Source organism: Nerophis ophidion, linkage group LG05, assembly GCF_033978795.1.
Source record: "Nerophis ophidion isolate RoL-2023_Sa linkage group LG05, RoL_Noph_v1.0, whole genome shotgun sequence".
Classification (NCBI taxonomy): domain Eukaryota; kingdom Metazoa; phylum Chordata; class Actinopteri; order Syngnathiformes; family Syngnathidae; genus Nerophis; species Nerophis ophidion.
Genome location: NC_084615.1, coordinates 9,690,397 through 9,717,330, shown reverse-complemented (window position 1 = coordinate 9,717,330; position 26,934 = coordinate 9,690,397). Strand labels below are relative to the sequence as shown.

Below are 26,934 nucleotides of genomic sequence, written 5' to 3'. Positions count from 1 at the left end.
TGGAGTCCTGTCGATCTTTGGATCCACATTTGCATGTGAGCAGGTGTTCTCCAACATGAACTTTATTAAAAACAAACACGGCACACACCTCACAGATGAGAGTTTACAATCCTGTGTGAAGATAAAGGTGACGTCATGCAGCCCCCGATGTGGGGACGCTTTTCTCTGCGGTTCAGGAGCAGAAATCACATTGACCACGTATGATAAATATTTAAATTTCCTATAATTTTGCATATATTCACATTTTTTAATTGTTCAGTGGAATAGACATTTTATTATTTAGGTTGGCAGCCGCAGCTGACTTCACGGCGCCAGTAAAAGGATGACAGCACAGAGAAAGAGAGGACGGCATTTTTGGTTCTCTGCCAGTGAATAATTTAAGTTCGGCGTTTTGTTTTTTCATTACTACAAGAAAGACTTAAATAGACATTAAGTATTTTACTTACCCTTCAACCCGATGTCTTTTTCAGAGTTAAAACGTTTTGTTCCATGTAGTATTTCATTTTTTTTCCCTCCATCATAGTTTGTTTATACATAGCACAAAGCAAAAACAAAACATTGTATGCAGTGTTATTTCATTTTTTTATTTTTATTTTATTTTATTTTTTTATTCGTCCTGTCCAGCTTCTCAGGCAAATCATATAGTTGATGCAGGTGCTCATATCGGCTGTTCACATTTACTTTACAGAAGAGAAGTGTAGGATATTTCTCTTGTTGTCTTGTTTAAATTTGACTTTATTAAATTTATTTATATTATCATTTTGTGCTGGAGCAGCAAGGGATAGAAAGAGGAAAAAAAGGAAGACAGAGGGGGAAATTGTGGGGATCAGAGGGGGATTAGGTTCCATCCTAGAGGTTAATCTTTCCTGTGATAAAATGGCAACCAAGGTGATCAAAAAGGTCAAACAAAGAACGAGATTCCTCTACAGAATCTCCTCTCTGGTCAACAAAAGCACCTTGAGGATTCTAGCGGGAACTCTCATTCAACCCTTCTTCGATTACGCTTGCACCTCCTGGTACCCCAGCACTTTCCAAAACCCTCAAATCTAGACTCCAAACATCCCAGAACAAGCTAGTCCGGTTACTTTTAGACCTCCACCCCAGATCACACCTCAATCCAACCCTCTTCTCCAAAGTGGGCTGGCTCAGGGGGGAGGACAGAGTAAAACAACTTGCACTGAGCCTAGTCTATAAAATCCGCTACACCTCCTTGATACCGAAGTACATGTCAAACTACTTCCTTAACGTAAATGACCGCCATAACCACAACACCAGGGGGAGCTCCACAAACCACGTTAAACCCAGATTCCGATCTAACAAAGGTCTTAACTCATTCTCTTTCTATGTCACATCAATGTAGAATGCACTCCCAACAGGTATAAAAGTAAGTGCATCTCTATATTCCTTCAAAACCGCTCTAAAACAACACCTCCAGGCAACTTCAACACTTTACTAATACCCTCCTCCATTCACATCCCATCTCCCCGGATTATAAACAACTCAAATGTACTTCTAATGTATATACTTGTTCTTATGCTATCTGAACTCACTATGTTCTCTGCTGGCTGTACATATCCTACTAAGTAAGACCTACACTGTTTCAATGTCCACATTTCTCTGTTGATGACTGAAGTTCTGATATCAACCAAAGCTCCTCATCATGTAAATAATGTAAATAATTCAATGTACATACTATGATGATTAACTTGTGTGATGACTGTATTATGCTGATAGTATATATTTGTACCATGAATTGATTAACAATTTGAAATGTTGACCCGTCAGACAACAGAAACCTTTTCCACTTTGCATCAGTCCATCTTAGATGAGCTCGGGCCAAGCGAAGCAGGCAGCGTTCTGGGTGTTGTTGATAAATGGCTTTGCATAGTAAAGTTTAGACTTGCAGTTACAGATGTAGCGACGAACTGTAGTTACTGACAGTGGTTTTCTAAAATGTTCCTGAGCCCGTGTGGTGATATCCTTTAAACACTGATTTTGCTTTTTGAATGTTGGTTTTCAGCCTTTTTGCTTACGTGCAGTGATTTATACAGATTCTCTGAACCTTTTGATGATATTATGGACCGTAGATGTTCAAATCCAGGCTCGGGATCTTTCTGTGTGGAGTTTGCATGTTCTCCCCGTGAATGCGTGGGTTCCCTCCGGGTACTCCGGCTTCCTCCCACCTCCAAAAACATGCACCTGGGGATAGGTTGATTGGCAACACCAAAAAAAATTTACCCTAGTGTGTTAATGTGAGTGTGAATGTTGTCCGTCTATCTGTGTTGGCCCTGCGATGAGGTGGCGACTTGTCCAGGGTGTACCCCGCCATCCGCCCGATTGTAGCTGAGATAGGCGCCAGCGCCCCCCGCGACCCCCACAAGGGAATAAGCGGTAGAAAATGGATGGATGGATGGAATTGATTAACGTGGACCCCGACTTAAACAAGTTGAAAAACTTATTCGGGTGTTACCATTTAGTGGTCAATTGTACGGAATATGTACTGAACTGTGCAATCTACTAATAAAAGTATCAATCAATTAGGCAGTGTTATTTTATTTTAAATTTCAAAAGAGTTTTGTGGCTCCCATTGTTTTCTTTAATTTGTGAAACGGGTCAAAATGGCTCTTTGAGTGGTAAAGTTTGCCGACCTCTGCCCCATTTGAGAACCACTGCACTAGTGTCCAAATAACTCTAAATTAAGTCTTTCTTACTTAGAATATGTTTCCCATACTAAATTGTTACCAAAAACATATAACTTTGTCTTAAATTAGAAAAAAACAAAAAACATATTATTTTTCACTAAAGAACTGTTCGGTGAATGCGCAAAATAAACTGGTGGAGTTCGGTACCTCCAACAAGGTTAAAAACCCATCCATCCATCCATTTTCTACCGCTTGTCCCTTTAGGGGTGGCGGGGGGTCGCTGGAGCCAATCTCAGCTGGATTCGGGCGGAAGGCAGTGTACACCCTGGACAAGTCGCCACCTCATCGCAGGGCCAACACAGATAGACAGACAACATTCACACACTAGGGACCATCTAGTTTTGCCAATCAACCTATCCCCAGGTGTATGTCTGTGGAAGTGGGAGGAGCCTATCCCCAGGTGCATGTCTTTGGAGGTGGGAGGAAGCCGGAGTACCCGGAGGGAACCCACGCAGTCACTGGGAGGACATGCAAACTCCACACAGAAAGATCCCGAACCCAGGACCTTCGTATTGTGAGGCAGATGCACTAACCCAGGGGTCGGGAACCTTTTTGGCTGAGAGAGCAGAGCCAAGAAGCCAAATATTTTAAAATGTATTTCCGTAAGAGCCATAAAATATTTTTTTTAACACTGAATACAACTAAACGCGTGCATTTTTAAGTAAGACCAACATTTCTAGAGTATAATAGGTCTCTTATTCTTTGTAATAACATTGTTATTCTGAAGCTAACTGTGGAGGGGGCGTGGCCTGAGGGCCTGCAGCGAACCAGGATGTTGCCAGGACAGGCCTCGAAATCGGCGACAGTTGCGTAGATAGCGCCCACCTGGGCCTTGTTATCTAATCACCCATCGCTCTGTTTATAAGCAGCAGCCAGGAGGAGAGACGGGGTTGGGGCTGGAGCCAGAGTGCGAGCGAGAACGAAAGAGAAAAAAAAAAACAATTGCTGGAAAGCAACTGAGAGACTTATTGAAAAATAAAAAAAACTAACAAAAGGCTCTCATGTCGGTGCTTGGTGGTCTGAAGAACCCCAAGGAGGGCGAGCCCTAAACTAACCAATAATAAATAAATCACGTCTTACCCTTAATGCAACTTCATGAACAAGTGCGGTACAAAAATAAAGGATGCCTGGATTCAAGTGCATGAGCATGCTTTATATTTTGAACGTTATTTTTAACAGTTTGATTACAAGTGGAATTATTCATTACTTATTGTGTTAAGCAGAGTCAGCTCAGATTTATCCGAGAGCCAGATGCAGTCATCAAAAGATCGCGAGCCATAGGTTCCCTACCCCTGCACTAACCCCTCTGGCACCGTGCTGCCTGCATTAAAATAACCAAGAGCATGCAATATAAAATGGCGATGTCAGATCCTTGGCTGCATGTTTGAGCTGATTTATGGCGTTTAGTACTTACTCCACTCTCTGCAGGCGTCGCATTTCTGAATCTTGCTGCTGCTCCTAAATAAGCCCAGACATGGGAAATGGCAAAATATATTGTTTTACCTTGATTTATAATGGACGTGTCCCCCTTGTACTAACACAATATACATTTTGCACAGAGCAAGGGAGGAAGTATAGATCGATTCGCGCCAGAACCACCAGAATGTCTCACAGTCTGTATCCCCAGGCTTTGAGACTGCTAAATGAACAGCCTGCCCCTTTGCTGCCCCGGACCATCTTATTACCCCACTGTTCACCACCTCAATAATTGTGCTGTGGACGTTGCAGTGCAGCAACATCAACGTAACACCCATCAGACATCTGACCGTTCCCACCCCTACGTCCCTCTATTCGCGATCTTCTTGACTTCTGTAAACTATGGTCAACCTGCACATCAACGCAGTTTCAAAAGCTCAAACAAAATCTCGTTGACATGTATGACTTAAAGGCCTACTGAAATGAGATTTTCTTATTTAAACGGGGATAGCAGGTCCATTCTATGTGTCATACTTGATCATTTTGCGATATTTGCCATATTTTTGCTGAAAGGATTTAGTAGAGAATATCCACAATAAAGTTCGCAACTTTTGGTGCTGATAAAAAAGCCTTGCCTGTACCGGAAGTAGCAGACGATGTGCGCGTGACGTCACGGGTTGTGGAGCTCCTCACATCTGAACATTGTTTACAATCATGGCCACCGGCAGCGAGAGCGATTCGGACCGAGAAAGCGACGATTTCCCCATTAATTTGAGCGAGGATGAAAGATTTGTGGATGAGGAAAGTGAGAGTGAAGGACTAGAAAAACAAAAAGACTATACATCCATCCATCCATCCATCCATCTTCTTCCGCTAATCCGGGTCGGGTCGCGGGGGCAACAGCCTAAGCAGGGAAACCCAGACTTCCCTCTCCCCAGCCACTTCGTCTAGCTCTTCCCGGGGGATCCCGAGGCGTTTCCAGGCCAGCCGGGAGACATAGTCTTCCCAACGTGTCCTGGGTCTTCCCCGTGGCCTCCTACCGGTTGGACGTGCCCTAAACACCTCCCTAGGGAGGCGTTCGGGTGGCATCCTGACCAGATGCCCGAACCACCTCATCTGGCTCCTTTCGATGTGAAGGAGCAGCGGCTTTACTTTGAGTTCCTCCCGGATGGCAGAGCTTCTCACCCTATCTCTAAGGGAGAGCCCCGCCACACGGCGGAGGAAACTCATTTCGGCCGCTTGTACCCGTGATCTTATCCTTTCCGTCATGACCCAAAGCTCATGACCATAGGTGAGGATGGGAACGTAGATCGACCGGTAAATTGAGAGCTTTGCCTTCCGGCTCAGCTCCTTCTTCACCACAACGGATCGGTACAACGTCCGCATTACTGAAGACGCCGCACCGATCCGCCTGTCGATCTCACGATCCACTCTTCTCCCATTCGTGAACAAGACTCCTAGGTACTTGAACTCCTCCACTTGGGGCAGGGTCTCCTCCCCGACCCGGAGGTGGCATTCCACCCTTTTCCGGGCGAGAACCATGGACTCTGACTTGGAGGTCCTGATTCTCATTCCGGTCGCTTCACACTCGGCTGCGAACCGATCCAGTGAGAGCTGATGAAGCCATCAGGACTACATCATCTGCAAAAAGCAGAGACCTAATCCTGCGGCCACCAAACCGGAACCCCTCAACGCCTTGACTGCGCCTAGAAATTCTGTCCATTAAAGTTATGAACAGAATCGGTGACAAAGGGCAGCGTTGGCGGAGTCCAACCCCTCGCTGGAAACGTGTCCGACTTACTGCCAGCAATGCGGACCAAGCTCTGACACTGATCATACAGGGAGCGGACCGCCACAATAAGACAGTCCGATACCCCATACTCTCTGAGCACTCCCCACAGGACTTCCTGAGGGACACGGTCGAATGCCTTCTCCAAGTCCACAAAGCACATGTAGACTGGTTGGGCAAACTCCCATGCACCCTCAAGAACCCTGCCGAGATTATAGAGCTGGTCCACAGTTCCACGACCAGGACGAAAACCACACTGTTCCTCCTGAATCCGAGTTTCGACTATCCGACGTAGCCTCCTCTCCAGTACACCTGAATAAACCTTACCGGGAAGGCTGAGGAGTTTGATCCCACGATAGTTGGAACACACCCTCCGGTCCCCCTTCTTAAAGAGAGGAACCACCACCCCGGTCTGCCAATCCAGAGGTACCGCCCCCGATGTCAACGTGACGCTGCAGAGTCTTGTCAACCAAGACAGCCCCACAGCATCCAGAGCCTTAAGGAACTCCGGGCGGATCTCATCCACCCCTGGGGCCTTGCCACCGAGAAGCTTTTTAACTACCTCAGCGACCTCAGCCCCAGAAATAGGAGAGTCCAGCACAGATTCCCCAGGCACTGCTTCCTCATAGGAAGACGTGTTGGTGGGATTAAGAAAAAGACTATACAGTGGGAGCGATTCAGATGTTATTAGGCAAATTTACTATGATAATTCTGGAAAATCCCTTATCTGCTTATTGTGTTACTAGTGTTTTAGTGAGATTATATGGTCGTATTTGTACAACCTGAAGGTCGGCCCCGCATTTTTCTTCAGCACCAGTCGACGGGTGGTGGCGATGCCCATCTCTGCCCTTCGCAAGGGATCCCTCTTCGAAACACGATCTTTCGAAATGATCGCTGCATCATACACTGTACTTTGTGTGTGTGGTCCAATCCAACCTTGTTCGCTTGACCGCTCTGTTCCATAGTAAAGCTTCGCCGTCATCTTTCGGGAATGTAAACAATGAAACACCGGCTGTGTTTGTGTTGCTAAAGCCGGCCGCAATACACTGTTTCCCTCCTACAGCTTTCTTCTTTGATGTCTCCATTATTCGTTGAACAAATTGCAAAAGATTCAGCAACACAGAAGTCCAGAATACTGTGGAATTTTGCAACGAAAACAGACGACTTATAGCTGTGAACGGTGCTGGAACAAAATGTCCTCTACAATGCGTGACATCACGCGCACGCGTCATCATACCGCGACGTTTTAGCATGATACTTCGGCGCGAAATTTAAAATTGCAATTTATAAACTAAACCGGCCGTATTGGCATGTGTTGCAATATTTCATCATTGATATATAAACTATCAGACTGCATGGGTTTCAGTAGGCCTTTAAGTGTTATTATGACAATGACAATAAAGGCATTGATTGATTGAGCTACATTGTTAATGATGGTATCGTACATCTCTAAAGTGCAGCCTTGTCATGTTATGTTTTGTCTTTTTTCCTCTTCATTAGGGAAACTCTCTTCTCTTCCTGCCCAACGTTCTAAAAGTTTATTTAGAGAACGGACAGACCAAGGCCTTCAAGTTCGACCACACTACGACTGTTAAGGTAAGTACTTTGCAATTGTGAGGGGAAAATGAAAGCTTTTGTTTCTTTGGATTAGGGTTGTACGGTATACCAGTATTAGTATAGTATCGCGGTACTAATGAATCAATACTCTGTTTGAAAAGTACAGGTTTGCCATATATTTTTTTTTTACGGGGATTTTGGAACGCCATTGTGACATTGCTGGTTTTACGAGCGGGGGAGCATGTTCGGCAGCGCACAATCACGGAGTACTTACAAACAGACCCAGAGTGTAGACAGAAAAGGGAGAATGGACGCATTTTGACTTAAAAACTAAAGATAAAGGTGAAGTTATAACACTGAAACGCCCTCAGTGTTTTAAGACATGGCTAGCTAGCTAGCGGCTAATGTCCATCTGCAATCGGTAGTGTTTTAGCTTCTTCTAAATCTCTAATCCTCGCGTCCATGGCAACAAATAAAGTACGTTTCTTACAAGTATCATCCCTGCAGAACGAGGAATAGCTAAAAATGCTTGACTACACACCATACTTGCCAATCTTGAGACCTCCGAATTCGGGAGATGGGGGTGCGGGGTTCGGTGGTAGCGGGGTGTTTATTGTAGCGTCCCGGAAGAGTTAGTGCTGCAGGGGGTTCTAGGTATTCGTTCTGTTGTGTTTATGTTGTGTTACGGTGCGGATGTTCTCCCGAAATGTGTTTGGTGTGTGTTCACAGTGTGGCGCATATTTCTCACAGTGTTAAAGTTGTTTATACGGCCACCCTCAGTGTGACCTGTATGGATGTTGACCAAGTATGATTTGCATTCATTTATGTGTGTGTAAAAGCCACATATATTATGTGACTGGGCCGGCACGCTGTTTGTATGGAGGAAAGGCGGACGTGATGACAGGTTGTAGAGGACGCTAAAGGCAATGCCTCTAAGAAAGGGGTGCCCACACTTTTTCTGCAGGCGAGCTACTTTTCAATTGACCAACTCGAGGGGATCTACCTCATTTATATATATCATTTATATTTATTTATTTATGAAAGAGACATTTTTGTAAACAAGTTAAATGTGTTTAATGATAATACAAGCATGTGTAACACATATAGATGTCTTTCTTTCACGAAGACAAGAATATAAGTTGGTGTATTACCTGATTCTGATGACTTGCATTGATTGGAATCAGACAGTAATGATGATAACGCCCACATTTTCAAATGGAGGAGAAAAAAAGTAGTCCTTTCTGTACAATACCACATGAAAGTGGTTGGTTTTTGGCATCTAATTCATCCAGCTTCCATACACTTTACAAGAAAAACATTGGCGGCAAATTCCGTAGCTTGCTTGATTGACATTCACGGCACCCGAGGGTCTTGTGAGATGACGCTGGCTGCTGCCAGTTCATTATTATGAAAAAATGACAGAGAGGAAGGCGAGAAACACTTTTTATTTCAACAGACTTTCGCGCCGTCCCTTCCGTCAAAACTCTAAAGGCCGACTGCACATTTCCTATTTTCACAATAAAAGCCCTGCTTCATGCTGCCTGCGCTAACAAAATAAGAGTCTCGGAAAGCTGGCGTGCACAAGTGATGTGCACGCCAGCTTTCTGAGGGATCGCTTGTGCACGCCAGTTTTCCAAGACTCTGTATTTAGTTAGCGCCGGCAGCATGAAGCAGGGCTTTTATTGTGAAGATAGGAAATGTACAGTCGGCCTTTAGAGTTTTGACGGAAGGTACGGCGTGAGAGTCTGTTGAAATAAAAAGTGTTTCTCGCCTTCCTCTCGGTTATATTTTCATAATAATGATCTTGCAGCAGCCAGCGTCATCTCACAAGACCCTCCGGTACCGTGAATGTCATTTAAGTGACGTCTTGGTGAAGATTGATGATCACTAATTTTTAGGTCTATTTTTTTTAAAAGCCTGGCTGGAGATCGACTGACACACCCCCCGCGGTCGACTGGTCGCTCGCGATCGACGTAATGGGCACCCCTGCTCTAAGGCATGCCCCCAATTTGGTTGTCCGAGTGGAAATCGGGAGAATTTCGGGAGAATGGTTGCCCCGGGAGAATTTCGGGAGGGGCACTGAAATTCGGGAGTCTCCCGGGAAAATTATGAGGGTTGGCAAGTATGCCACACACAGTAGGAGGATACAATAGCTCACTGGCGTCACAATGTAAACGCCATGGGTGGATCTATATCTGACATCCACTGTTATGATACCAAGTACAAGAGCATATCTAGTCGATACTACTATGATTACATAAATATTTTTTATCGTCACATAATCACTTTTCTTGTTTTTTAAAAATTCATATTATATTCATAAACGCAGGAAATACGTCCCTGGACACATGAGAACTTAAATTATGAGGTGGCGACTTGTCCAGGGTCTACCCCGCGGTAGGCGACCAGCGATAGGCTACAGCGACCCCAAAAAGGGACAAGCGGTAGAAAATGGATGGTTGGATGTTGAACAAACTACTTTAAATTTTACAGAAAATTCTGGCAACTCGGCTGCCAGTATTTTACCGTAAAATAACTGTGGTACCATTTTAAGATGGTAAATAAACAGTATGTACTGTTTTCCATCTACTGTGATATTGTGAGGACTCTTCCTCGGCATGGCAATGCCGGTGTGGTTTTTCCAAGGATGTGTCGAGGCAGAACAAAGCAAATGGATTTATTAAATAATAAAAAGGCTAGGAACAAAAACACTGGTGTGAAGAGAAAATGTAAAAAAAAGACGCTAGCGTGAAAGCTAGGATAAACACAAGGAAAACTAAAACTTGGTACGAGGACACAAAAAGGTAAACAAAAACATTCAGCATGAAAGCTGGAATATAAAGTGGCTTAGCATAAGAGTTAGTGAGAAAATGCATACGAAGGATGAGAGTCGTCACTGTTGCGCGTGGGCAAATTAGGATCCGAGGAAAACTGAACAGAAAAGGCTGGCTTATAAAGGAGGGGGATTAGCTGAAGCAGGTGTAGCAGGTGAACTAATGAGTAACCATAGTGATGGACAAAACAGGAAATAAACGGGTCAGACTGAGAATGAAACAAAGATGGAAAAAACAAACGTGAAGATCTGAGCAGCAGATCGCAACAAATATAATGTTTAAAAAAATCTGTAGATTTTGCATTTAAAAAATGGTGACCAGAATTGTAATGTTTTCTTTTTTTTACTGTGTATGTAAAAAAATATATTTAATAAAAAAATGCAAAGTGTGAAGCGACCGGAATGAGAATCAGCACCTCCATGGTTCTCGCCCGGAAAAGGGTGGAGTGCCATCTCCGGGTTGGGGAGGAGACCCTGCCCCAAGTGGAGGAGTTCAAGTACCTAGGAGTCTTGTTCACGAGTGAGGGAAGAGTGGATCGTGAGATCGACAGGCGGATCGGTGCGGCGTCTTCAGTAATGCGGACGTTGTATCGATCCGTTGTGGTGAAGAAAGAGCTGAGCCGGAAGGCAAAACTCTCAATTTACCGGTTGATCTACGTTCCCATCCTCACCTATGGTCATGAGCTTTGGGTCATGACCGAAAGGATAAGATTACGGGTACAAGCGGCCGAAATGAGTTTCCTCTGGTCTCTCCCTTAGAGATAGGGTGAGAAGCTCTGTCATCCGGGAGGACCTCAAAGTAAAGCCGCTGCTCCTTCACATCGAGAGGAGCCAGATGAGGTGGTTCGGGCATCTGGTCAGGATGCCACCCGAACGCCTCCCTAGGGAGGTGTTTAGGGCACGTCCAGCCGGTAGGAGGCCACGGGGAAGACCCAGGACACCTTGGGAAGACTATGTCTCCCGGCTGGCCTGGGAACGCCTCGGGATCCCCCGGGAAGAGCTAGACGAAGTGGCTGGGGAGAGGGAAGTCTGGGCTTCCCTGCTTAGGCTGCTGCTCCCGCGACCCGACCTCGGTTAAGCGAAAGATGATGGATGGATGAAAAAAAATGCAAAGGCAAATTTGTTAATCATTCACTGTTGAAATCGGCCATCTGATGGCAGCCATATCTGCGATGTGGTCCTCCATGAAAACGAGTTTGACATCCCTGCTCGAAGTTATAACCAAGTTACATTTCTATAGTATCGTCCCTTAAAGGGGAACATTATCACCAAACCTATGTAAGTGTCAATATATACCTTGATGTTGCAGAAAAAAGACCATGTATTTTTTTCAACCGATTCCCGAACTCTAAATGGGTGAATTTTGGCAAATTAAACGCCTTTCTGTTTATCGGTCTTTTTGCGATGACGTCAGAACGCGACGTCACCGAGGTAACACAGCCGCCATTTTCATTTTCACATTACAAACACCGGGTCTCAGCTCTGTTATTTTCCGTTTTTTCGACTATTTTTTGGAACCTTGGAGACATCATGCCTCGTCGGTGTGTTGTCGGAGAGTGTAACAACACTAACAGGGAGGGATTCAAGTTGCACCACCGGCAAGAAATCTGCCGCCAGACCCCCCTGGAATGTACCAAAGTGTCTTCACATTTGACCGGCGATGCTAAGACAGACATGGCACAGAGATGTATGGATAACCTGCAGACGCATTTGCAACGATTAAGTCAACGAAATCACAAAGGTGAGTTTTGTTGATGTTGTTGACTTATGTGCCAATCAGACATATTTGGCCACGGCATGACTGCCATCTAATCCATGCTAACATGCTACGCTAATCGATGCGAAAATGCTATTTAGGCTAGCTGTTTGTACATTTGAAACTAGATACCCACATTTAATGCGAAACAAACACTTACCAATCGACGGATTTAAGTTGCTCCAGTGTCACAAGATGCGAAAGTCCCGATCGTTTGGTCCGCACATTTTACCGGCGATGCTAATAAGGCAGCCATGCTATGGGCCACTTCATTAGGTACACCCAGCTATGGCCGAATAGCGTCAATAGCTATTCGCTCAATAGCTTCAATTTCTTCTTCAATTTCATTTTCGCTATCTGCCTCCATACTCCGACCGTCTGTTTCAATACATGCGTAATCTGTTGAATCGCATAAGCCGCTGAAATCCGAGTCTGAATCCGAGCTAATGTCGCTATATCTTGCTGTGGTAACCGCCATGTTGTTTGTATTGGCAGCCCTGTATGACGTCACAGGGAAATGGATAGTGGTTTCGAAGATAGCGAAAATAAGGCACTTTAAAGCTTTATTTAAATAGACTCCCTTTTTAGACCAGTTGATCTGCCGTTTCTTTTCTTTTTCTTCTATGTCCCACTCTCCCTTGTGGAGGGGGTCCGGTCCGATCCGGTGGCCATGTACTGCTTGCCTGTGTATCGGCTGGGGACATCTCTGCGCTGCTGATCCGCCTCCACTTGGGATGGTTTCCTGCTGGCTCCGCTGTGAACGGGACTTTCGCTGCTGTGTTGGATCCGCTTTGGACTGGACTCTCGCGACTGTGTTGGATCCATTGTGGATTGAACTTTCACAGTATCATGTTAGACCCGCTCGACATCCATTGCTTTCCTCCTCTCTAAGGTTCTCATAGTCATTATTGTCACCGACGTCCCACTGGGTGTGAGTTTTCCTTGCCCTTATGTGGGCCTACTGAGGATGTCGTGGTGGTTTGTGCAGCCCTTTGAGACACTAGTGATTTAGGGCTATATAAGTAAACATTGATAGATTGATTGATTGATATTTAGGGATATTCCGGGACTGGTAAAATTTTGAAAAAAACTTCAAAAAATACAAGCCACTGGGAACTGATTTTTTCTGTTTTTAACTCTTTTGAAATTGTAATAATGTTCCCCTTTAAGAAAATGTAGTGAAACTGTTCCTGAAATGTTAAGGGCCGCCAGTGTCAGGGCTGTCTTAAACTAAGGGGGGGGCCTCAGGCTGAGGAGGCTTTGCCCCTGGACAGCTACTGCACATTATACTCCATCATTTTGGCGTCACTGTCCACAAAGGATCCTTCTTTCCGCCCGCCTCTCAGCATCCTGACAGCAGATTGAAGTTTCAAGATGGCCGGAGTGGGAGTACTGTTCTGTTGCAGCTATTCATACTGCAAGATATTTGACGATTGCTCAAGGGTGTTGCAGTGTGAGTAGGCTGTAGCTGCACTCCAGTGGTGTGATAATAAGACACCATTAATTTGGAGGAGGAAAAAGGAGGGGTGAAGGAGCCAGTACTTGAGGTTCGTGTGAGAATAACTGTGGTGCAACCCATTCGGAATTTGCAATTGGTGTGTATAAAAAGTACACATTTTTAGTGCCGTTGGTATTCCTTTGCCTCAGCAACGGGAAGTGAATGAGGAAATGTGGATTTCACCGTCTGTCTGCCATCAGGAGCCTGGGGTGAAAACATGTTTGTTTAAGGTTGTTTTTTTTTTTTCACCATTCCAGGATATTGTTCTGACTCTGAAGGATAAACTCTCCATCCGGGCCATCGAGTACTTTGCCCTGGTGCTGGAGCAACAGTACAGCATCACCAAGCTTCTGCTGCTGCATGAAGACGAGCTTATTCAGAGGGTAAGACAACAAGGTGGCTTCGTGTTTGCTCCTGTGTGCAGTCGGTCAAACCGTAATATGACAGCACAATAATGAGGAAATCAATGGGCTCAATGAGGGTGTTGTATTTACCACGGTGTCTCATGTCTCCACCAGGTGGTGCAGAAAAAGGACTCCCATGATTATAGATGTCTGTTCCGAGTGTGTTTCATTCCAAGAGATCCTATGGACCTGCAGCAGGATGACTCCTTTGCCTTTGAATACCTCTTTTTACAGGTTAGTGACACATATGTGATGGTTTAACAGAGGGAGATGACGGCTGACACCAGAGGGAGCGGTGATGTTCAAAGATTTATTATATACATATTACCCCGTGCGTCGGTAAAGTGGGCAGGGTTGGGGGCGCGGGGGTGTAAAATATATTCAGGATTGTCACGGATACAAAGGATTCTGGGTATTTGTTGTGTTGCGTTTATGTTGTGTGAGGATGTTCGCCCGAAATGTGTTTGTCAATCTTGTATTGTGTGGCTTCACAGCGTGGCGCATATTAGTAAGAGTGTTAAAATTGTTTATATCACAACCATCAGTGTACTCTGTATCACCCAGTATGCCTTTCAATCTTGTACTTGTAATTGCGTAAGCTGGACACAACAAGTTGCCGGACCATCAATCGATTCATACATGTTGTTGAAGGTGTTTAAGGCAATGACTTCACAGCACGCCCATATTCTTGTCATCAGGATGGACGCTATTGGATAGTCGCGATAATATTAGCGGCTCCAATTGTCTTCATTACTCTGTGAAACAGGTTTAAATAGCTCTGAGTGGCAAAGGCGGCCGACCTCTGATGTATTTCAGCTCTGATGTATTTCAGCGGTTGGCGGGTGGGTACGGTCCTGATAAAATGTCGGTTCGGGTGGACGGCGGGTGGATGACGACTTTGGTGATGCGGTTGCGGATGATATAATTGCCTATCCGCGCATCTCTAATATATATACAGTGGGGCAAAAAAGTATTTAGTCAGCCAGCGATTGTGCAAGTTCTCCCACTTAAAATGATGACAGAGGTCTGTAATTTTCATCATAGGTACACTTCAACTGTGAGAGACAGAATGTGAAAAAAAAAATCCAGGTATTCACATTGTAGGAATTTTAAATAATTTATTTGTAAATTATGGTGGAAAATAAGTATTTGGTCAACCATTCAAAGCTCTACCTGATGGAAGGAGGTTTTGGCTCAAAATTTCACGATACATGGCCCCATTCATTCTTTCCTTAACACGGATCAATCGTCCTGTCCCCTTAGCAGAAAAACAGCCCCAAAGCATGATGTTTCCACCCCCATGCTTCACAGTAGGTATGGTGTTCTTGGGATGCAACTCAGTATTCTTCTTCCTCCAAACACGACGAGTTGAGTTTATACCATAAAGCTCTATTTTTGTTTCATCTGACCACATGATATTCTCCCATGTGCTCTCTGGCAAACTTCAGACGGGCCTGGAAATGCCCTGACTTAAGCAGGGGGACACATCTGGCACTCCAGGATTTGATTCCCTGTCGGCGTAGTGTGTTACTGATGGTAACCTTTGTTACTTTGTTCACAGCTCTCTGCAGGTCATTCACCAGGTACCCCCGTGTGGTTCTGGGATTTTTGCACACCATTCTCATGATCATTTTGACCCCACGGGATGAGATCTTGCGTGGAGCCCCAGATCGAGGGGGGTTATCAGTGGTCTTGTATGTCTTCCATCCATCCATCCATTTTCTACTGCTTATTCCCTTTTGGGGTTGCAGGGGGCGCTGGCGCCTATCTCAGCTACAATCGGGCAGAAGGCGGGGTACACCCTGGACAAGTCGCCATTTTCTGATAATTGCTCCCACAGTTGATTTTTCCACACCAAGCTGCTTGCCTATTGTAGATTCAATATTCCCAGTCTGGTGCAGGTCTACAATTCTTTTCCTGGTGTCCTTCGACAGCTATTTGGTCTTGGCCATAATGGAGTTTGGAGTCTGACTGTTTGAGGCTGTGGACAGGTGTCTTTTATACAGAAAACGAGTTCAAACAGGTTCCATTAATACAGGTAACGAGTGGAGGACAGAAGAGTTTCTTAAAGAAGAAGTTACAGGTCTGAGAGCCAGAGATCTTCCTTTTTTGAAGTGACCAAATACTTATTTTCCACCATAATTTACAAATAAATTCTTTAAAATTCCTACAATGTGAATTCCCGGATTTTTTTTTCACATTCTGTCTCTCACAGTTGAAGTGTACCGATGATGAAAATTAAAGACTTCTGCAGTGGGAGAACTTTCACAATCGGTGGCTGACTAAATACTTTTTTGCCCCACTATATATACAGTATATATATATATATATATATATATATATATATATATATATATATATATATAAAAAACAAACAATACTATTAAACTATAGAATGGAATGTGTGACCAAAATCCAGGCGTGTGTGGTGTAAGACTTTGTGTGTAATTAATTGTTGTGTATAACCGAGTGTTGAGGAGAGCGAAAGAAGCGTCAAGGTCCGTGTCCAGGCGAGGGTCGATAATTAGGGGCGAGGCAGCTTAGTCCGTGTCCAAGCAGGGGTCGAGGAACGAGAATCCGGAGGGGAATGACAGGAGATCACGACAGGAAAACTCTGGAAAGCACTGTGAGAGATTAACAAAGGACATCAGACACGGAGGGAAACAAATAGAGCATAAAGCTTGTGTCGGCTTACGGTACACAATAGAGAACTAAGTTCCCGCATGGATCCTTGGGTCCACTGGTCCTTTATACAGCTCCCTCTCATCAGTTCCAGGTGCGCTGATTTGTGATCATCTGCAGGCATGACGCGGCCGTGGGCGCGCCCCAAGGCGCGACAAGCAGAGCGTAAAGATGAGGGCGCATTGGAATGTGCCCTGGCTGTGACAACATATTCTCATAACTGCCGCTTTAAAATGTTCATTGTACCATATTTTTTGGACCATACGGCGCACCGGATTAAAAGGCGCACTGCCGATGAACGGGTCTATTCAGGTCTATTTTCATACAAAAGGCCCATTAAAGGGGTCCTATTCTGATGTTTCTGTAAATTTAAGACACTGTCTTGTGGTCCACATAACGGGATGGTGGTTCTTTGGTGAAAGATGATGTTTTACAGACCATTTTTAAGTAGTTCCCTGAGCGTCTCTTCCGTTTTGTGGGCAGTCTTACATTGTTTACTTTCGACAGCGTCTTCTCCCCGCATTGTAGCGTGCAAGGACGGGAGTGGAAGAAGTGTCAAAAGATGGAGCTAACTGTTTTAATGACATTCAGACTTTACTTCAATCAATAATGGAGCAGCATTTTCTCATCCGTGGCTCATTAGTGCAACAACAACGCCGGAAATGTGGCCCCTGAAAATCCGTCCGACCGGAACCCTCTAATAATCCAAAATTCCGTGGGTGAATTATGTAAATCTTTACAGTTTTTAGCGCTGTAATAGCTATTCTAATGGCAAATATAAGTAAGGACTTTACACTGCTTTATATTAGAAATGGCAACAGCGGAAGATGAATGCCACATAAGAAGGTAGAGAAAAAGAAAAAGCTTATGACTACGGCGTCAACACGGACTACAATGGCGGAAGCGCGCACATTTTTAGGACTTATGCAGATCCCAAATACACATAGGTAAGTCAATTTTATTTCTGTTTATGTCAGCAGGTGCCAAAAGGTAAGAAAAGTTAGTTTTGCAAAATATTGCAAAACAAAATGCCAGATTATATGTCTGCTTATAGGTACTGTTTTGCAGCCCTTATATACGCAAAATAATAATACAAATTATTTAGTAGTATGCGTTTTTTTCCCCTTGATTATAGATTTATAATATTTTTGGACCTTTTTGATTGTCTAAAATGGAAAATGAAGAATCAGGAGGGAGCGTGGGAAGTAGTCTAACCCCCTTAGGGATCCATTGAATGAATAATGATGTGCACCAGTACATTTGTGGTGTATTTTACAGGAACATCATCTCCAATTGACCCATGCCATTGGTCATAGAGAGCGTTTACTGTAATGTGTGTGTTGTTTCCGGTCAAGTCAAGACTAATTTCAACCTGTGTTGACATGCCTCAAAGTTGTGGATTGTTTATTTTTAGGACACAATATTCCATTGGGAAAACCACTTGTGTCATGCAGATTTATTGCTGGGTCTTTACCTCTTGTTGCGTTTGCTTTTGCCATCTCAACGATGGGCCGGGTGTCCAAATGTTATTTTTATGCACAAGGATGCGCTTGTCTTGTGTAGTTTTAAAATTAAACTATGACAAAGACGCACATACAAAACCTGGTGAAGTTGGCACGTTGTGTGAATGGTAAATAAAAACAGAATACAATGATTTGCTCATACTTGTCAAGCTATATTCAATTGAATAGACTGCAAAGACAACATACTTAACGTTCGAACTGGAAAACTTTGTTATATTTTGCAAATATTAGCTCATTTTCAAACAAGGATGGGGCGAGAGTCACCACTTTGTGAACAAATGCGTGAGCAAATTGTTTAAGAACAACATTTCTCAACCAGCTATTGCAAGGAACTTAAGCATTTCACCATCTACGGTCCATAATATCATCAAAAGGTTCAGAGAATCTGGATAAATCACTGCACGTAAGCAACAAGGCTGAAAACCAACAATCAAAAAGCAAAATCAGTGTTTAAAGGATATCACCACACGGGCTCAGGAACACTTTAGAAAACCACTGTCAGTAACTACAGTTCGTCGCTACATCTGTAACTGCAAGTCTAAACTTTACTATGCAAAGCCATTTATCAACAACACCCAGAACGCCGCCTGCTTCGCTTGGCCCGAGCTCATCTAAGATGGAAAGTGGAAAAGTGTTCTGCGGTCTGACGAGTCAACATTTCAAATTGTTTTTGGAAACTGTGGAAGTCGTGTCCTCTGTAACAAAGAGGAAAACAACCATCTGGATTGTTGTAGGCGCAAAGTTCAAAAGCCAGCATCTGTGATGGTATGGGTGCGTATTAGTGCTCAAGGCATGGGTAACTTGCACATCTGTGAAGGCACCATTAATGCTGAAAGGTACATACAGTTTTTTGAGCAACATATGTTGCCATCCAAGCAACGTTATAATGGACGCCCCTGCTTATTTCAGCAAGACAATGCCAAGCCACGTTTTACAACAGCGTGGCTTCATAGTAAAAGTCTGCGGGTACTAGACGGGCCTGCCTGTAGTCCAGACCTGTCTCCCATTGAAAATATGAAGCCTAAAATACCACAACGGAGACCCCGGACTGTTGAACAACTTAAGCTGTACATCAAGCAAGAATGGGAAAGAATTCCAGCTGAAAAGCTTCAAAAATTGCTCTCCTCCATTCCCAAATGTGTGTTAAAAGGAAAGGCCATGTAACACAGTGGGAAAAATGCCCGTGTGCCAACTTTTTTGCAATGTGTTGATGGCATTGAATCGTAAATTAATGATTATTTGAAACAAAAATTAAGTTTCTCAATTGGAACATTAAATATCTTGTCTTTGCAGTCTATTCAATTGAACATGCTGTAAGTTGAAAAGGCTGAAAGGTTGAAAAAGGCTCCTCTCGGGGCTGCCACCTTATCGCCGCAGAGGAGTTTGCGTGTCCCAATTATCTTAGGAGCTATGTTGTTCGGGGGCTTCCGTGCCCCCTGGTAGGGTCTCCCAAGACAAACAGGTCCTAGGTGAGGGATATCGGACAAAGAGCAGCTCAAAGACTTCTATGGATTTACAAAAAAACGAGATTCTGATTTACCTCGCCCGGACGCGGGTCACCGGGGCCCCCCTCTGGAGCCCGGCCCGGAGTTGGGGCACGATGGCGCGCGCCTGGTGGCCGGGGGACAGCCTGAAGAGGAACCTTGGGTCCCCCCTCCAATGGGCTCACCACTCATGGAAGGGGCCATAGAGGTTGGGTGCGATGTGAGCTGGGCAAAAGGCCGAAGGCAGGGCACATCCCTGCTTAGGCTGCTGCCCCCGCCACCCGACCTCGGATAAGCGGAATCAGACAGATGGATGGAAGTTGAAAAGGATTTTTAAATCATTGTATCCTGTCTTTATTTACGATTTTACACAACGTGCAAACTTCACTGGTATTTGGGTTTTGGTACTTTACATTGCATGCGTTCAGTACACATTCCATGTGCTTCCAGAGTGTTGGCGACGTACTACAGGAGCGCTTTGCTGTTGAGATGAAGTGCAACACAGCACTCCGTCTCGCTGCCCTGCACATGCACGAGAGACTGGATAGCTGCGGACTGACCAGGACCTCCATTAAAGCCATTACGTGAGTCGTGTGTGTGTGTGTGTGCTCAGTCACCTAGTGGTAATGTTGTGCAACAACATGTTATGTTTAGTTTTTTTCATTTGTAAACCTTCCCGTGGTAGCTCCATTTAAACGCCAATGCACATTTCACCTACTCAGTGGCCTAGTGCTTAGAGCAGGGGTCCCCAAACTACGACCCGCCAGGGTCCAAAATCCGGCCCGCAGGAAGTCCCAAGTTAAAATATTTGAATTTGAATTTTATTTTTGTATTTAAATGTTTTTAAATCTGTCCTTTCTAATCCATTTTATACTGCTTGTTACTCTCGGTGTCTCCTAGCCACCCAGGAAAATCATATTGTTTAAAAAAGCATTATATATATATATATATATATATATATATATATATATATATATATACAAACGAGGTTACTGTGGTTTATCCGTTATACATTGCTCAATACCGGGGTAGAACGGAATATATGTTAGGTCAGGAAAAAAACACAGAGGCTATTTCATCCCTACAAGCCTGTTTTGCAGGTTCCCCTGCTTTTCAGGGGATTTTATTATATATTTTTTTATAAAATCCCCTGTTTCGCAGGTTACCCTGCTCTTCAGAGGATTTTATTATATATGCATCTATTTTCTACCGCTTATCCCTTTCGGGGTCGTGGGGGTTGCTGGAGCCTATGTTATTATAAAATCCCCTGAAGAGCAGGGAAACCTGCGAAACAGGGATGAAATAGCCTCTGTGTTATTTCCTGACCTAACGTGTGTGTGTATATATATATATATATATATATATATATATATATATATATATATATATATATATATATATATATATATATGTATATATGTATATGTATATGTATGTATATATATATGTATATATGTATATGTATATGTATGTATATATATATGTATATGTATATATATGTATATGTATGTATATATATATGTATATGTATATATATGTATATATATATATGTATACATATATGTATATATATATATATATATATATATATATATATATATGTTTATATGTATATATATGTGTGTGAAAGACATGCAACTGGGGATAGGTTGATTGGCAACATTAAATGGTCCCTAGTGTGTGAATGTGAGTGTGAATGTTGTCTGTCTATCTGTGTTGGCCCTGCGATGAGGTGGCGACTTGTCCAGGGTGTACCCTGCCTTCCGCCCGATTGTAGCTGAGATAGGCGCCAGCGCCCCCCGCGACCCCGAAAGGGAATAAGCGGTAGAAAATGGATGGATGGATGGATGGATATATGTATGTGTGTATATATATATGTATATATGTATGTATATGTACATATATGTATATATATGTATGTATATGTTTATATATATGTATATATATATGTGTATGTATATATATGTATATGTATGTGTACATATATGTATATGTATATGTTTATATATATGTATATATGCATGTATATGTACATATATGTATATATATGTATATATGTATGTATATGTTTATATATACGTATATATATGTGTATGTATATATATGTATATGTATATGTTTATATATATGTATATGTATATATGTATATGTATATATATGTATGTATATATATGTATATATATATGTATGTTGATGTATATATACATATGCATATGTATATATATATATGTATGTATATGTATACAGCCCAGCTGTATATTTTTAACACAATGCGTCCCCCAAGTCAAAAAGTTTGGGGACCCCTGGGTTAGAGTGTCCGCCCTGAGTTCCGTAGGTCGTGAGTTCAAACCCCGGCCGAGTCATACCAAAGACTATAAAAATGGGACCCATTACCTCCCTGCTTGGCACTCAGCATCAAGGGTTGGAATTGGGGGTTAAATCACCAAAAATTATTCCCGGGCGCGGCCACCGCTGCTGCTCACTGCTCAAGGGTGATGGGTCAAATGCAGAGAATAATTTTGCCACACCTAGTGTGTGTGTGACAATCATTGGTACTTTAACTTTACTTCTTTAATGAAATCCAATACAAATCTATATAGAAAAAAATAAACAGTTTCAAAGATAATATCAGTTTGTTTGTTATTTTACTGTTAGTTAAAGAATCGGTAAAGTATGTATTTTATATCTTACTGATATGTATCAGTGTGATTATCATTATCTCTGTGTGTGCGTGGCGGTGACAGGAAAGAGTTTGGCCTGGACAGCTTCATTTCTCCGACGCTGTTGAGTAATATGAGGGAGAAGGACCTGCGGAAGGCCATCAGCTACCACCTCAAAAAGATCCAGTCCTTGCTTGAGCCCCGGCAGAAGGTACAAGAAGCTTTTAGAGGAGTGAGACGGGCCAGCGTAAAATGGCGGCTAATAAAAAGAGTGCAGTTGTGGTTGTAGGCTGGCCTAAGAGCTAATCCTCCTGTGGGTTTTAAAGTGATATATGGAGCAAGAGCTTGAGTGCACGGCAGAGTAAATGAGGGTTCTGTGGAGCGAGTGATGGTTTGTGCTCTTCCTTCCTCCCATTCCTTACCTGTGCCTTTTTTGTTCAGGTAATATCGGCTTCCCAGGCTCGGCTGGCGTACCTCACTCAGCTGGGGGAGCTCATTTCATATGGGGGGAGATCCTACTCGGCCACGATGATGGTAAGAGTCTGCATGGAGGATGTATCGAAAGCAAATAGCTCTTTTAGTAAAATTCAGTCTTATATCTGTATTATATGTGTCACTGCGTGGGTTCCCTACGTGTACTTCGGGCTTCCTGTGAATTGTGAATTATATAGAGCTTTTCTCTAGTGACTCAAAGCGCTTTACATAGTGAAACCCAATATCTAAGTTACATTCAAACCAGTGTGGGCGGCACTGGGAGCAGGTGGGTAAAGTGTCTTGCCCAAGGACACAACGGCAGTGACTAGGATGGCGGAAGCGGGAATCGAACCTGCAACCCTCAAGTTGCTGGCACGGCAACTCTACCAACCGAGCTATGCCACCTCCAAAGACATGCACCTGGGGATATTTTGATTGGCAACACTAAATGGTCCCTAGTGTGTGAATGTTGTCCGTCTACATGTGTTGGCCCTGTGATGAGGTGCTTTTTGCCCGAATGCAGCTGAGATAGGCTCCAGCACCCCCCTGCCACCCCAAAAGGGACAAGCGGTAGAAAATGGATAGATGGATGTGTTCACATCATTTAGTAGATTGTCGTTACTACAGCTTTACTCTCATTTTAATATTGGGTAAATACTCAGTAACACTTTATAACAAACTAATTTTACCCCCTCCTCCCTCCACATCACACTAAATAATGTAAATAATTCAATGTATATTGAATTAGGCGGATCAGCAGCGCCTCCGCTTGGGATGGTTTCCTGCTGGCTTTGCTGTGAACGGGACTCTCGCTGCTGTGTTGAATCCGCTTTGGACTGGACTCTCGCGACTGTGTTGGATCCATTATGGATTGAACTTTCACAGTATCATGTTAGACCCGCTCGACATCCATTGCTTTCCTCCTCTCCAAGGTTTCTCATAGTCATCATTGTCACCGACGTCCCACTGGGTGTGAGTTTTCCTCGCCCTTATGTGGGCCTACCGAGGATGTCGTAGTGGTTTGTGTTGTGGTTTGTGCAGCCCTTTGAGACACTAGTGATTTAGGGCTATATAGTTAACATTGATTGATTGATTGAATGTGTATACTATGATGATTAAGCTGTGTGATGACTGTATTATGCTGATAGTATATATTTGTACCATGAATTGATTAACGTGGACCGCTGTTACATAAGTTCGGCATCGTGGATGCGCGTGCAGTCTCACCCTCGGTTCACAGGATCACAGCAGGCAGAAGTGAAGGTAAGAACACTAATCTCTATATAAATGACATTTGTAAAGTTACAAGAGATTTAAAGTTAGTATTATTTGCGGATGATACAACAGCGTTTTGGGCTTCACGGTGGCAGAGGGGTTAGTGCGTCTGCCTCACAATACGGAGTTCCTGCAGTCCTGGGTTCCAATCCAGGCTCGGGATCTTTCTGTGTGGAGTTTGCATGTTCTCCCCGTGAATGCGTGGGTTCCCTCCGGGTACTCCGGCTTCCTCCCACTTCCAAAGACATGCACCTGGGGATAGGTTGATTGGCAACACTAAATGGTCCCTAGTGTGTGAATGTTGTCTGTCTATCTGTGTTGGCCCTGCGATGAGGTGGCGACTTGTCCAGGGTGTACCCTGCCTTCCGCCCGATTGTAGCTGAGATAGACGCCAGCGACCCCGAAAGGGAATAATCGGTAGAAAATGGATGGATAGACAACAGCGTTTTGTTCAGGAGAGAACACACAGTGGATAATACAAATAATAACAGAAGAAATGAACAAATTTAAAAAAAATCGTTTGACAAAAACAGACTATCATTGAATCTCAGTAAAACTAAAATAAGGCTATTTGGTAACAGTAGAAAAGAAAGTCAAATACAAATAGACGGAATAGAAATTGAAAGAGTAAATGAAACCAAATTTCTAGGTATAATGATTGATGATAGATTGAACTGGAAATCTCATGTAAAAAATATACAACATAAAGTTGCAAGAAATACATCAATAATGAATAAAGCCAAATATGTTCCAGACCAAAAATCACTTTATATTCTCTACTGCTCACTAGTGTTACCATATCTGAGTTACTGTGTAGAAATATGGGGAAATAATTACAAAAGAACACTTCATTCACTAACAGTGTTACAAAAAAGATCAGTTAGAATAATACATAATGTTGGGCATAGAGAACATACAAACCCTTTATTTATTGAATCATCCATCCATCCATTTTCTACCGCTTATTCCCTTTCGGGGTCGCGGGGGGCGCTGGCGCCTATCTCAGCTACAATCGGGCGGAAGGCAGGGTACACCCTGGACAAGTCGCCACCTCATCGCAGTTTATTGAATCAAAGATACTGAAATTCCACGACATAGTGGAATTGCAAACAGCTAAGATTGTACACAAAGCAAACTATAACCTGCTTCCCAAGAATATACAACAATTCTTCTCAACAAAAGAAGAGAAATATAATCTTAGAGAAAAATGTAATTTAAAACATTTGTATGCACGTACAACACTTAAGACCTTCAGTATATCAGTATGTGGAATTAAATTATGGAATGGATTAAGCAAAGCAATCGAACGATGTACTAATATGATCCACGTCAAAAAACTAATCAAACTTAAAGTGTTTACAAAGTACAAAAATGAAGAACCATGATAAACATTCTGATTTTCATTCATTCTCAAAATAATCTGACTTATCTCATCGTATGAAATAAAACTTACTTCACCAATTATTTATTTATTTATTTGTATTGTGATTACTTATTACTTATGGAGTATACATTGAGAACAGGAAGTGAACAAAAGTTTTAGCAACTGTTATGTAAAGAAAAGGGGTAGGATTAAATAAGCTCTGCTTCTTCCTACTCCTTTTCCAACATGTTGAAAAGAGAAACTGGAAATTGTGACGTATCATGTTGTATGCTTGCATGTTCCAAATAAACTCAAACTCAACTCAACACTTGTACAAAAGAGCAAATCAAAGGCGGGCCTTAGCACAGAAAGCTAAATGCTAATACAAGCAAAAGGCAGAGTTCAGAGGCAAGCTACACTTAGCACAGGGAATACAAAATAGGCAAAACTCACGTAACTGTTGCAGGAAGCAAACAAACTGGCCAGGCAGAACCAAGGTAGTAGGTGGGCTTAAATACAAAGAATATAATTACAAACAGGTGTGTGACCGGAGTGCGTGCCGGTGGTATAATTAGGTAGCCATGGTGACAAATGTAAACAAGGAAATACATAGTTAAGAGATCAGTAGCGTCCAAAACATGATCAAAACATCCATCCATTTCCTACCGCTTATTCCCTTTTTGGAGTGGCGGGGGGCGCTGGCGCCTATCTCAGCTACAATCGGGCGGAAGGCGGGGTACACCCTGGACAAGTCGCCACCTCATCGCAGGGCCAACACAGAGAGACAGACAACATTCACACACTAGGGCCAATTTAGTGTTGCCAATCAACCTATCCCCAGGTGCATAATAGGAAAATACAAAAGGTACTTAAACTAGAGATGTGTGATCCGGAAACCGGATCACAACAGACCCCGACTTAAACGAGTTGAAAAACGTATTGGGGTGTTACCATTTAGTGGTCAATTGTACGGAATATGTACTTTACTGCGCAATCTGCTAATAAAAGTTTCAATCAGTCGAACAAAAAAAGCTCAGGGGCCGCATGGAGGAAAATCTGTGCACACTAATAAAATAATGGCATTAAACTAGAAAATAAAGACAACTTTTGATTTGTTTTCTTTGTCTTAATTTTGCCAAAAAATAGAACAAACACATTTTGAAAATCTATCCATCCATTTTCTACCGCTTATTCCCTTTGGGGTGGTGGGGGGAGCTGGTGCCTATCTCAGCTACAATCGGGCGGAAGGCAGGGTACACCCTGGACAAGTCGCCACCTCATCGCAGGGCCAACACAGATAGACAGACAACATTCACACTCTAGGGACCATTTAGTGTTGCCAATCAACCTATCCCCAGGTGCATGTCTTTGGAGGTGGGAGGAAGCCGGAGTACCCGGAGGGAACCCACGCATTCACGGGGAGAACATGCAAACTCCACACAGAAAGATCCCGAGCCTGGATTTGAGCCCAGGACTGCAGGAACTTCGTATTGTGAGGCAGACGCACTAACCCCTCTG

At 43.3% G+C, this 26,934-nt stretch overlaps 1 protein-coding gene across 4 annotated transcripts in view; it reads left to right on the top strand.

The window, feature by feature from the left end:
• frmpd1b (FERM and PDZ domain containing 1b) overlaps nt 1-26,934 on the top strand; it is a 122,075-nt gene that overhangs the window by 72,973 nt on the left and 22,168 nt on the right. For all 4 annotated transcript variants that reach the window (XM_061899908.1, XM_061899911.1, XM_061899909.1 and 1 more), the window contains exons 8-13: nt 7,408-7,503; nt 13,809-13,934; nt 14,070-14,189; nt 20,095-20,228; nt 22,389-22,515; nt 22,746-22,838. In XM_061899908.1, the coding sequence (XP_061755892.1) occupies nt 7,408-7,503; nt 13,809-13,934; nt 14,070-14,189; nt 20,095-20,228; nt 22,389-22,515; nt 22,746-22,838 (696 nt within the window). The remainder of the gene's footprint in view (nt 1-7,407; nt 7,504-13,808; nt 13,935-14,069; nt 14,190-20,094; nt 20,229-22,388; nt 22,516-22,745; nt 22,839-26,934) is intronic.